The 14,385-nt window shown below is 44.1% G+C and overlaps 1 protein-coding gene across 1 annotated transcript in view; it reads right to left on the minus strand.

Annotated features, from left to right (window-relative positions):
- PUM3 (pumilio RNA binding family member 3) overlaps positions 1-14,385 on the minus strand; it is a 60,899-nt gene that overhangs the window by 11,004 nt on the left and 35,510 nt on the right. The window contains exons 13-14 of the mRNA XM_066604232.1: positions 12,397-12,477; positions 469-611 (exon numbers count right to left, since the gene is read on the minus strand). Of these exons, the coding sequence (XP_066460329.1) occupies positions 469-611; positions 12,397-12,477 (224 nt within the window). The remainder of the gene's footprint in view (positions 1-468; positions 612-12,396; positions 12,478-14,385) is intronic.

Below are 14,385 nucleotides of genomic sequence, written 5' to 3' on the forward strand. Positions count from 1 at the left end.
TTGTATAGCGCCAATGTATTCCGCAGCACTTTCATTTTTATTTATTACTCCCCCCCAAGCTGGGTGCTCATTTTACCAACTTCGGAAGGATGGAAGGCTGAGTCAACCTTGACCCGGCTCCGGGATTAAACCCGCAAACCTTCAGGTTGTGAGTGAGAGCTTTAACACTCTGCACCACACAAGGCCTTAAGACCTTCAGTTTCAATCTGTAAGTCAATTTTCCGTCACTGTTCCAGCTTTAAAGTTGAAGTGCAAAAAAAGGCTTCTGCACTTTTGTTTCTAGTTCAAAAAACTAACCCAAAACAGACTGCAACGTTCTTGTTTTTTTACAAATATTGCTGTCAATGGAAAGCTAGTTTTATTCATTTCAGTTTTTTTCCCGTTTAGCTGCTCCCAAAACAGTACAGCTAGACAAAAACAAAAAAATGCAAGTGTGAACAGAGCCTTACAAGACCCTTAACCACTTACCTGTGCGCATTGCCATCTCCTTGCTTGAGCACTCCAATGATCTCAGGTAGAAAATGTGCAGAATTGCGTCCACTCAGCAAGTATAGCAGAACCTTCCTCCCATACTTGTCTTGCATTAGATTGGGTAAGACGCTAATAATTTCCTGCGCAAAAAAAAAAGTACAAGAAATACATATCATTCCCACATATATGGGCCCGTGCTAAACGTTAAAAAGCACCAGACATGCATCTTTACCAGGCAGCGGCCCTCTGTGTTTAACGTGTGCCTTCCAAGCAAATCAATAATTCCCATTTATTACTCCAACGCTATGATTAAATATAAATCTGGCTGGCGATGATGCTCCTGAATTTTTCATGGATCAATGTCTCTCCTGTTGTGAAGCGAAGCAGATGCTTCATTGTAATAAACACACAGCAGCAGAAATTAAAGAGCAAACGGCACTTTGGGAACAGTAAACTCTTTACTCAAGGGTTATTATTTGGCAGTTTGAGGTATTAAATGTGACGACTTCAGATTCATTTTCCAAGCCGGTTCTTTCTTATCCTTTGATCGCTTATGTAAGCCTGTTGGACTTTAGGGGAACTAAATTAAAGAAAAGCTGCCCAATCTTCATAACTTGATGGGTTATGACAACCAACTCCTTTTTGGATTGGGCGCTGCACCCATGGCCATCGTGAGGATTTATGGGGAAAATATTATGAATATTACAGATGACAGGCTTCCAGAACTCTTGACATTACTTACTGCCGTCATTTGTGAGTATGGAAGCAATCCACAATGGTCTACATGTACAGAGATTAGTACAGCTAGAGAGCCCATATGCTGTTATAGGGATCCTGTAGTAGGTTATATAAGTGACTAGCAAAGAAGATGCAGCATGTTGCCCAGCTGCCCATACACTGGAGAATTTGGAGAAAATGCCCATTTAAACCACTTTCTGCCAACTGAGTGTTTCAGAGTAAATAAACTTTCACGTTTGACTCTAAGCTGAGCGCCAAGTCACGGACCTCGCACCGCCTGCTGCATAAAGGCCGACAGCTCTCCCCTTTTGTGTATAGGGACAGAGCTTTCAGCCTTTAAGAAAAGCTGGGTAGAATTTTTTTTTTGCTTTTAACTTTTTTCACCATTTTTACCAATTTTTCTATGCTTTTTTGGGACTTGAGCCTGCAATCCTATGTTCGGTCATAATACACTTCAGTACTTGTCATGGTAGAATGACAATACCAGCTATGGCAATCCATCGTCCTTCTGTGATTATATGGCGGAGAAACGATGACATCACAGAAGGTGCTCACGCCCTCCCCTAAGCATATTAGCCTTTTACTCCCCACTTCTATACGAGCCAACCTAAATAACCATTCACCATGAATTGGCCAAACCAAATAACCAATCACCATGAATCAGCCAACCCAAATAACCAATCATAGGGAATGTGTAAATCCAAACAACCAATCAGGATGCGAATGGTGCGGATTTGGGGAGTAATATAGATGTATGCCTCCCGTAACCATTTATATGTCACAGATGGCAGCATGTAAGTGGTTAATGTTGGGGATCAGAGATATTTTCGATCCTCGCCATTACAGCAGGCTTCCAATGCAGATAGCACTGGCTCAGCTTTGCAGCTCCCGGAAGTGTTGACAGCAGTGGTCACACATGGGCGCTGCCGCTCCATTCACTTAAAGAAGACCACTGGAAATAGCCGAGTTCAAGGATTTGGCAATCTCTGGCGGTCCCACTGATGTGAACGGAACAGCGGTGTGCAACTGATACTGCCTACAATTCATGTTTCACCATATGGTGATCTGTATGAACTGCACGTACTTCCATACAACATTCTCTTTGGGTACCAAAGAGTTACAATGTACTTTCTGCTTTGATAGTAATCATTCTTAACAACAGGGGAGCAAACTTGTCCCATCTAAATTTTTAAACACTAAAAGCGCCATATTTCAGCATCTATTGACTGGGGAAAATTGGGACCCATATGGCATCCGATGGAGAGCAGCACAATTTGTCATGTATATGATGTAAAAACAAAATTACATTGTACAACCATATGGCAGCACGCTATGGTATGGAAACTTCCACCTTGTTACAGCTCTATATGGACCTACAAGTTCACGCACATGAGGCATTAGTGTAACCTAGAAACTAGTAATGATGCCAAATTCCATATGCTAAACTTCAGGGCTTGTACGCACAAGTACTACTCTGTCCCATAATTCCTTCAAATGGGATTAGATGCCAGGATCTAATTACATGTATTTCTCCAGCTGGGGTTTAATAATGTATGTATTATAATATACACTCAAAAAGGTGGGTACTAAGCACTGCACCCTAGGAGAACTTGTCAAAGTTGCTCAGATTTTGCCCATATTCCCTGTTCCTAACACATCAAGTTGAAGAATTGACTGTTCACTTGCTGCCTCATTATATTCCACGCAGTATATACACACAGTGTGTGTATACAGACAAACACGCATTGTATGTATCACATATATACAAACCCCTCACTGCTGTGTAAAGAGCGGCTTAGTAAACCTCATCTAATGTCAATGTTTTTGAAGGCAAAGCAGAATAAAAGTAGCTTTTGCTGATGTTGAGTATTCAAGGTGTTCCTGCCGCATGCAGGCTACACGGAGCCTCTGAATGCTGTTCTGCACGGCTTAATGGATCAGAGGACACATCCGTTAATATGCCTTCTACTTCTGCTCTAATTAGTTTTAGAAATTAGCTATGAAAAGGAAATAAACTGCGAGCAGATAACTCACACAGCACTGGGGAAGAGGGAGCACTATTTAATAAAAAGGAATTTAATTGGATTCTCTAGTATCTATCAATTAGTTCTCTATAACCCAGGACTACCAGTGCGGTTATTATGTAATACGGCACTATGGTGACTCCAGCAGTCACTGGTGACTAGACTGCTGTGAATGCAGTCCATGCCTCAGGCCAACGCACACTGCGGTTGTGTACTAGTACTGTCGTAAGGTTAGACAGCACAAACTTAGACCGGACAGTCTTAGGGCCCTTTTACACGGCCCGATCGGGGGAATCCTATTGATGATCGGGCTGTGTAAATGCCGGCAGCGGCCTTTATCTGTGAACGACGGCCTGTGCGCTGTGAATGGAGGCCGGTGGGCCAGAGATCATTCCAGTTCGCCCACCTCCATTCAGTAAGCGATTGTTGCTGGGATGGCTGTTGGGTGCTAAAGCGCTCGACATGCATCCCTTGTATGTAAATGGGCCCTAAAATGTACCAAATTCATTACAGCCGCTCCACTTGATAAAACAGTGGAATATTAAGACTGTCTAGTCTAAAGCCGGGCTCACACAGCCGTAAGCTTAAACCACTGGGGGGATCCCGCGGCATTTTACAGCTGTGAGGCCGGCCGAGGACGCACGTACTGCCGGGCATGGTGGCGAGATTGTACTGCGCATGACAGTGCAATCACACATACTATCATGCGCAGTACACTTTTTTTTAATACTTCCAACGCTACTGCTAGACAACAATGGGCTCTATCTCACGTATATACGCAGAAAAATAGAACATGCTGCATTCCTTCATGCGCTCACGTATTACACAATTCCAACAGGCTAATGTGATCAAAACTGCGTAAGGCACATGTGTCAAACACAAGGCCCGCGGGCCGAATTCGGCCCGCTGCCTTGTGTTATGTGGCCCGCGGCGTGCCGACGCCGCTCACCACTGAAGTGATTACCAGCTGGGGTGCCGCAGCTCCCCGCTGGTAATCGCGCTGTTACCGCTGATCCCGGTGCATACTGACGTTCGTGTGCAACCAGGATCCTCCTCCCCTGAGTCCCCTGCTCATCAGTTCCGCAGGAGAGGACTCGGGGAGGAAGCGTGCCGGGCGCACACACTGACGTCAGTGTGCACAAGGGGTCAGGGCAAGCAGAGAGGGAGCGACGCTGACAGGAAGGAAGAGGTAAGTATATGGGTTGGGTTGGGGGGGGGGGGTCTGCTTATTACTGGGGTGGGCTGCTTATTACTAAGGGGTGGGGGCTACTTATTACTGAGGGAGGGGCTGCTTATTACTGAGGGGTGGGGGCTGCTTATTACTGGAGAGGGGGTATTATCGGGTGGGGGTCGCTTATTACTGGGGAGGGGTATTATTGGGTGGGGGGCTGCTTATTACTGGGGAGGAGAAGCTGCTTATTACTGGGGGGGCTGCTTATTATTATTACTGAGGTGGGGGCTTATTACTATTACTGGGGGGGGGCTTATAATTATAACGTTGCTATGGGGGTTAATATTACTAATTGGGCCACTTTGGGAGTCGTTATTTTTACTGGGGCCACTATCAGGGTCACTATTAGGGCTCGTTCACATGGGTGTAATTGTATTTCGGTCACACAAATACGCTGCGTGTTTGCGCAATCGAAAATCGCTTATGCCTGTATATTTGCGTACGTAAAAAGGATCGCAGGTGGGCCCACTGAAATGGTGCGCAAATATGCAGTGAATACACAGGTTTCCTGCGCATTCACCATGTATTTGCGCAGCCCATTCACTTCAATGACCTATTGGGGTGCGCAGTACGCAACAGAATAGGTCATGCTGTGTGAAAATATACATCATGTGAATGAACTCATTGAAATCAATGGCTTCTATTCACTGCATATTATGTACGCAAATACGCTTGTGTGAACAGGCCCTTACTGTACTGTCTTCGGCCCCCTGCACATGGGCGGAAATTCCACGGCGGGATTTCCCGCAGAATTTCTGCTCGTGGATCAATGAAAGTCCATGTACTTTCATTGACTCCATTCACTGTGTGTTATGTAGCTGTACATCGCGTGTGTAATACGCGCCTAAATCACAGTTGTGTGAATTAGTCCTAAGTCTTTAAGTTTAGGACACCCTTTAGTTGGCTTAAGGCCCATTTAGACAACGATTATTGCTCAAAATTCGCTCAAAAGCCATCTTTTGAGCAATAATCATTGCGTGTAAATGTGCTCTACTTTCACTTTTCTGCCGAACAATGGATTTCTGCCCGGGAAGTGCTGATTCCATTGTCTCAGCTGTCAGCCCCATGGCAGAGCAAAGGGAATTTGTTCAGAGAACAGCGGGTGGTCTGTTCCCTGAATACAGCTCCTGGAGGCTCACATGTTATTAATTGGTACTAATAGACATTAGTACTAAGTAGTAGTTTATACAAAATGATTGCTCAAAAGCCATCTTTTGAGCGATCATCTTTGTGTGTAAACGCACCTTTAGCGAACACCAAAAATTGGGCCTAAAGTTTGGCACAATTTGATTAGGCCATGCTGCTATCAAGCAAAACATAAAAAGTGTCTGAAAGTGTCTAAAACACATGGTTTGCACCACATTTACTAGGTATGGTCAGTTTTTTTGGTGCAATTTTTAACCCTTTCCAATCCAATTTGTATCCTGGCGTTATACAACAGCGCTCTAGGCTGGCTAAAGCCAGTACTGCATGAGGTGAAACGTTGGATAGGCTCCGACAGCAGAGAGGCTGGCAGTATGCAGTAAGAGAACCCCGACGGATGTCTTCTAACTTCTGAGCTGTACAGCCTTAAACCATAATGTCTTCACAGGTCAGACAGTGAATTGGAAAGGGTTAATAGTAAATAAGCCCCAATATCTTTAAATGTCTATATACACACACACACACATATATAAAGCTACAAGAAATTAATCAAGAGGCCGATGTTGATTCAGGTTTGTCTTTCAATTTGCTGCTTCAGTTAGCTATGTAAACGAGGTAAAGAATGATTCTGCAGTGCATAGTGGGTAGCAATATATTACAAGTCGTCTTTGGATTCTATGCATTGGCTTCTTCATTGCAGACAGTATTTTCTCTCTACGCACACTCCTTGGCTCCACCATCTGCACCATTAGGACACGGTTCCCAGGCTTCCTGCTGCCAGAATAAGCACATGTTTGTACATTTGGGCTGCAGCATATTCCATGACCGCTCCTCTGGCTGAATGGTTACAGTAAATAAATCCTCTGCTATCTTAACTAATCTTTACTTAATCCTACGTTTCCATTACGGAAATCTTCACCTGGTAACAGTTGGTAAGAGGATAAAGGGACTTTAGTGACAGCTATGTGCCCGAGATACTGATTGAAAAACAGGGTTAGCCGCCTGAGCAGTAAGCACAGTAAGATGCTACAGAGCCCACACAGAGATCAGTGGATGGTCTATGCCGTGCAGGAGGAGGTACTATTAGGGCTTCACATAGTCCTTGTTGGCAAAAACCACCTACGGATTTTCTGAGCCAAAGCCAGATCCAGCAGTCCTTCCTCCGTACCCCCAGATCCTTTCTATCCACTTATGACTGCATCAAAAACTGCAGCGGGGTTTAAAAAAAAAACAAAACACACACACACACACAAAAACAACCAACGAGAGAAAACACAATAAGGTAAAAGCAGCAGGAGATTCACTGTAAGTTCTTAAAAGGGTTTTTCCCTGAAACTTGAGTGGAAAGCCGAGTCTCAAAGTCTCATCCGTAGTGATGACCGGTCATATGAATATTGATCACTACAGAAGAATTTTATACCAATCAAAGGGCTAACAACCACTTGTCCGTGAGTGTTTCACATGCTCCGCCCCTGATCACATGATGGTGATGTCATCGCAGGTCCTAAAGCATATATAAAACACAGAGCCTGATAGTAGCGTGTGCTCACAGGACCTGTGAAGATGTCACATGATCCCCGTGCTCTGCCCATGATCACATGACTGTGCTGTCATTGCAGGTCCTTCACACTATTAAAAACCTGCAGAGCTGGACAGCTGCCGTGTGCTGACAAGTAACCCCTCAGTTACTATGGATACAGCAGTACTCAGTCTGTCAGTTCGTAGCTGGATGCAAGACAGTCCTTCACCTCTATCTTTACATCTCCTGAACGTGATATCATGTCATCTCAAGTGCTAATAGCGCCAACACAAGTCCATTCTTCATCTAATCGTCAACCGTTGTCCAGTGGTAAAACAAACCGTCGCTGCCATGCAAACATGTCCTCACAGAGGGTTCAACGCCGCCATGGAGCTACTGCAGCTTACCTGACAGAGTCAAGCCACGATTTCACCTCTGCCACCAGCTGAAGTTTGTAAATCTCGTGCAGCAGATATGTGAAAGCAACGAGCGAACATGTCTCCTCAGCGAGCAGCTGAACTATTTGCACGGAAATATTTTACCCAACCCCAATCCCTTTCACTATATATTACATTAGTAAGTGGCGCATTGCGTCACCAGAAACACTGGGACTATAAATAATACTAATAACTAGTAGCTTTTTAACAAGCAGGAGACCAAGGGGGTGTGCAATGGAGAATTATGACATTTTAAAAGCTCCCTTGTCCACATGTGGCAGAAATAATGCAGATTTTCAGCAACAATATCTTAACCATTTCTGTATCAAAAACATTGGCGTAGATTTTGACTCGAAATCAGCAGCCCCTTACTGCAGCGCTTTGAGAAGCCTCACCCGTCAACCGCTATTAAGCGCTGCGGCTGCCGGTCAGGTGATGTGCCCCCTTCTGCATCACCTGACTGGCCTCCGTGGCGCTTAGTAGCGATTGCCGGGTGAGGGCTGCTGATTGAAAGGTGAGAAAATCTGCAGCATTTCTGTTTGCCTGACCATGATGCAGAAATATGCTGTGGGGTAGGTTTTACAACTTACAAATATAATTTGAAGTAACTTTCTCCTTTACTGCTCGTGTGTTAAAGGGAATCTGTCTCCTCCTTTAGCCCTATAACTAAGCTCATGGGCTGATAGTAGGTGACCCGCTGAGTCCGGGGCTGTACAGGCTATGCTAGTGTGAGCGCTGAAAGCTGCCGCTCAATACATTAAACGGCGCTGTTAAGTAGTCCGCCCATTATAAAACTAGAATGAGTAAACTACTTTGCACACTGCTCAACGCATTTATTAGCAGCTTCCACAGCTGAGACTAGGGGAAGTAAGTATAACACTTCCATCCCCAGACTCAGCGGGTCACCTACCTTCAGCCCATAAGCTTGCGCTAGGAGGGGTAAAAGTAGATAACAGAATTTAAGGGCTGTATTATAGATAAGAACGGCATTAACAATTCTGCAGGCCTCAGAGCTAAAATACCCTAATATGTGCATTAACATCTGTACACCAAGACCTGTCTGTCCCACTGTATCATAGGAGCTCGGCTAAACTGTTAGGGCTCTTGCCCACAGACAGAGCAGGATACACCTGCCGATTTACGTCACAGGAGTACCGCGGTAGTAAACAAAAAGTCCCTGCAGGTGATCGCGAAAAAACCTGTGTTTTTCCGCGTTCTCCATTACTACTATATTAATGGAGACCTCAACTGCGGAAAACCGCTGTGAAATAGAACATGCTGCGATTTTTTTCCCCGCAGCGGAAATCTGCGGCAGAATCATGCAAGTGAGCACTGACAGGCAGAAAAGCTATTAGGTACAATAGAACCTAATAGCTGCGTTATTCCTCCGCAGATGTTTTGGCACGGGGAACGTGGCAGAAATTTGTCCGTAGGCATTAACCCTTAGGCTGGGTTCACACGGGGCATATTCCCGTCGGAAATCTCGCGGTTTGGTCGCAACAAAAACCGCGAGATTTCCGCCGGGAGAACCGCCGCGGTATAAGCCGCGGCGGCTTTGAAGCGGCCCGGCCGCTTGCTTTTCCGTTGCGGCCGGTGCTCCTATAGAGGAGAGCGCAGCCGTGACGAAAATAAACAAAAAAGGAAAGGTAAATAGACATGCTGTATCTTCTGAAACCGCGGCTGCCGCAGCCGCGGTTTCAGCCGGACTTCCAGCAGCAGATTGGCCGTCTCGTGTGGACGAGGTTTCTGAGAAATCTCGTCCACATGGCTGGCTAATCCCGAGATTAGCGGCCGCCCTGTGTGAACCCAGCCTTAGGGATGCCTTTATCGCTAAGCTTACTGGTTGCTTCCAAAGACCACCAGCTCTCTAATACAGGCTGTAAATCAGGATCAGTGCAGTAAGTAATGTGATGCATTTACAAAAGTTTCCTAACTTTTTCATAAGTTATAAAGGCTTGAAATTAGTGCAAAGACTACAACGAAGGAGACTCGGGTCCGTTTTATCTTACATGGATCACAGTGCACAAACAATGTTCTACAAGTAGGTTTCTTTTCTTCTTTGATCGCAATCACATCAAAACCCTCTTTGTGGAAGCAAATGACTTAAAGGGGTTGTCCCGCGCCGAAACGGGGGTTTTTTTTTTCAACCCCCCCCCCCCGTTCGGCGCGAGACAACCCTGATGCAGGGACGTAAAAAAAAACCCGCTCAGCGCTTACCTTAATCCCCGCGCTCCGGTGACTTCTATGCTTACCGGCTGAAGATGGCCGCCGGGATCCTCTTCCTCCGTGGACCGCAGCTCTTCTGTGCGGTCCATTGCCGATTCCAGCCTCCTGATTGGCTGGAATCGGCACGTGACGGGGCGGAGCTACACGGAGCTACACGGAGCCCCATTGAAGAAAGCAGAAGACCCGGACTGCGCAAGCGCGTCTAATTTGGCCATTCGACCATTTTAGACGGCGAAAATTAGGCGGGCTCCATGGAGACGAGGACGCCAGCAGCGGAGCAGGTAAGTGAAAAACTTTTGATAACTTCTGTATGGCTCATAATTAATGCACAATGTACATTACAAAGTGCATTATTATGGCCATACAGAAGTGTATAGACCCACTTGCTGCCGCGGGACAACCCCTTTAAATGGAAAAGCTCTTATTTCAAAAAGGTGCTGTGTACAAAAGTAACTTAGAAAATGTATCAAAAACGTATAAACATGTAATACTGTGTAGACAAAGAAGGTGCTTTAAAAGAGCTCATTTAGTGACGCAGCAGATTTAGAAACAGGTTAAACAAGAGCTTAAGGACCAGCGCAGTCCTACTACAGAGAATTATGGATTTAGGATTAGGAAGTGTCACTGGGATGTCTCAGGTCAAACACTAACCTGTGTGACCTCTGATTAGGGCTTCGCTTGCCAAGCAGGTACGCCAGCTCCGTGCATGCTAGCAGAGTGTCATGTAATGCCACTAACGCCGGGGCCTGGCATTCCTTATTATTTTACAACGGCTCCAGCCATGGCCAACATATTAGTATTGTAAAACGTTACATTACTTTATCAGCCGCCAAAACAGCATTGGCTCCGAAGAGTTATTTAATGTATGACTAGCCGAGTGAAAGCCGGGTAGATTTATCTGGTGCAGCAGACCCTCGCAAGCAATTGAGATGCAATGTGCTGGATTATTACCCCGCGACACAAGTGCCAGGATTTGCAGTATAAAAGAAGCAGAAAAAGCGCTTTAGTGACCACAATGAGGCATAGAATCTCACAGGATGGGGCGCTTTGTGGAGAATGTGATGTCAAGTTAGAGAGACGCCATCGACGTGACAAAGTGCAGGCAACGCATGGAGTGCACATCTATATTGTTTCATTTCGGGGGCCCTTCAGACACGGAAACAATGCAGAAGAGGGAGCACAATGCATGTATTAAAAATGGTTACTGATTTAAAGCATACCAAAGAATGGAAAACACATCAAGACGGATGTGAACCTAGAACACATTATGTTACACAGGAGAAAAAAAAAAATATATATATATATTTTTTTTTTCCCAGCCCCATGAATGCTTCTATAAGCAAATATATAAAATAACATTCATGCATCTATTAGTCAGGAAAACTTGAAGTGTGTGCTTAGCATATATGCTAGAAATGCTGCTCACGCATATGGCAATTATGCTTTGACCAATGTCAGTAATGCGAATCCTTTGAATCCTCTTCATAGTCAAAAACCTGCTATAGGATAGTAGACAATGGAATTAACCCATGCAGCCATTCCAAAGACCATAAGTAAATAGAACATAACCAGATACCATATAGAACCAGTATGTCTCCATGCCCGTCCGTATTACATCCTGTATCCAAGCTACAGGCGGTACAACAAGGTACTAGAGTTTTCATGCCACCCGTATCACATTTTGTATCCAAGCTAGAGGCGGTACAACAGGGTACTAGAGCCTCCATGCCCGTCCGTAACACATATTGTATCCAAGCTAGAGGCGGTACAACAGGGTACTAGAGCCTCCATGCCCACCCATATTACATCTTGTATCCAAGCTAGAGGCGGCCAAGTTAAAGGCTCCTTTCAAGTGTTCAGACCCCTGGATGAAGCATTTGGGCGAAACGCGCCTTCGAGTGTGATTTACTGGGTAAACTATGCGTATGGTGTCTGTATAGTATTTCATTACATACTATTTATGATAGTTATACCTTTATATGTATATATTACTGTAATTACGAATACCTATACCAATGCAAAGCCGACTGAACGTACACTGCGTCTCTTTTTTATGTATGTTTTTTATATTTGTAACTGTATGTAATAAAGGATGTTTTTTCTCTATATATTTTTGGCCTGTGTTTTAAGGCCCCTTTACACGCAATGATTATCGCTCAAAATTCGGTCAAACAACTGCATACGAACGATCATTGTTGCGTGTAAACGCTACTATCATTAACTTATGGCTGAATGATGATTTTAAGGCGCGCCTAAGATCCATCATTCAGCCGGAGAGAAGATAATAAGGACGGTACACTGTGTTCTCCACGGGAGTCGGAGATTACATTGTATTCTGCCGACAGCCGAGAACAAAAGGAGCTGTGTGCAGAGCTCAGACCACATGGTGTGCTCTGCAAACAGCTCCCGGAGGCCCTTTTACACGCAAATGAAGATTATAAAGTGTTAATGCGTTAAAACTGTCAATCTTTCAATCGTTTGAAAGATTGTCTTTGTGTGTAAATAGGCCACTAGACTGAGTAGGTGTGTTGTTGTGTTGCAATGCACAGGACTGTTATTATTTGGGTTATAAGTCCTTGTTTTGGAGTAATTCAGTTTGATACTTACAGAAATGATTATCTGCTTTACAAGCTTTGTATCGTCCACACAATCGAACATTGCCAGCAAAACCAGATGAGAAAATTCCCCCTGTATAAAAAAAATAAAAAAGTCATGCAAAATGTAATTATGTACACACATTTTAATATAATACTGTGGAATTGCACCATGAAGTATTCTCCTGGTTTAAATATTTCAGTCATCAATCTTCACTTTCTCCTCACATACATTCTTTATTTGGATAATCTGCCAAGGATGAAGGAAATCTAGTAATTTCATACGATCACCCATAACACAAAAACACGAGCTTCCAGACCCGATCTGGAGACATCAACCTTGAATCTTTCCACAAGTCATACATGCTGCCAATGTACACGATAAACTGATAAGCATATGCCCATTCATCCCCTTAAGGACCAAGCACAGCACATTTACGGGGCTTGGTCCTGGGCTTTAATTCTAACTGATAGCAAACAAAATATGGCACAGGATTAAAGCTCCTGCAATAAAGCAGGACAGGTTGGATCCTCAGCTGTTAGTCACAGCTCTTTTAACCACTTCTGCCTTCTCTCTTGCCAGCACTATGTAATGAAGAGAGAAAGTCAAAGTGTTACTTCAACCCGGCGATCACGTGATCAGTCAGCTAATCACTGCCATAGCATGGCTGCAGGGTCCTAGCAGACCCAATTCAACTCTGACAGTGACTGTTGTCACTATAGGGACATGTTTTCCCCTGTAACTGGGGCTCCTATGGATTTCCCAGCTATAGTGGAAAAGTGTGAAATTATAAAAAAAGAGAATGTGAATGACCCCCAGGAGGTCTTGTATGACGTCATGGGGGACATAGATAATAAAAAAAAATAGTTACAAAAATAAGTAAAAAAAAAAAAATCCTGCGTAAAATAAAAATATATATAAAAAAGAAAATGGCCCACTGCCAACACCAACCCAAACCGTTACCATAGGTGCCCAGTAATCAGAAACTATACAAATTCTATATCAAAAAGTCTAAAACAAAAAGAACCAATTCTTGTACTTTATTTTAGCGTAAATATACTAATTTTAAAAATAAACTATAAATTAATAAATTCTTCTTTTTTTGCCCTTTAGCTTTTTACCTTAAATAAAATTTAAAAAAAACAGAAAAGAATAAAAAAGGCAGTTGAAAATTTTTTTTTTAAATAGCCCTACATGGCCGCCTGTACACTGGCAGATTTGCATTGTGGAATTCCGGATTCCGTTGCAAAAGCCTCCCATAGCATGCTATTGAAAAATGCGATTTTCTGCCCACGAGAGGAAATTGATTGCGATTTTCAGCTCGCGGAGGAGAAATCGCAGCATACTGCATTTCTGTGCTGCTGCCTTCCACTCCGCGACCCTTCCGCAATCATTATTGCAGAAAGGTCATGGGATCACAGTCATCGCCTAGCGACGGCGCAACATGATCTGTACTGCGCATGTGCAGATTCACTACACCCATTATTCTGAACTGCTGGGATACGGTCCTACATTGTCCCTACAGCATTTACAGTACTCATAAGGACAGCACCTTCACCCGTCCGTTAGCAATTGGCAGTGACTGTCAGCGATTATAGTATATATGTATGTGTGTGTATATGTATATATACATATACACACACATATACACATAGCGGCTGGATGTCGGTGTGTTCTTGCTGCTTTATGATTTTCCTCTAGTTCCAGTCAGTAGAGCAGATGCATTGAAGCGACTAATCTTCCCAACGTAATTGCCATTAATCCTTAGCCTGCACTATGTGACACTACAGTAGTCTCCAGCTTCCATCCATCCAGCCACTACACAAAAGATATATCATCTTACAGGGTGATCAAGAAAGGATGGGCAAACAGCACTAATTCCTTGTGAATAGGCTTCTTTTCCTCCAGCAGTTCTGGCACAAACATGGTCTTTTGTTTCATTGCAATCAAACGGTGACCTCTGCCTTTACCTTTAAATCAGCGACTCAATGAACCCAACAT

The sequence above is a fragment of the Eleutherodactylus coqui genome, chromosome 5 (assembly GCF_035609145.1).
Source record: "Eleutherodactylus coqui strain aEleCoq1 chromosome 5, aEleCoq1.hap1, whole genome shotgun sequence".
NCBI classification, from domain to species: Eukaryota; Metazoa; Chordata; class Amphibia; order Anura; family Eleutherodactylidae; genus Eleutherodactylus; species Eleutherodactylus coqui.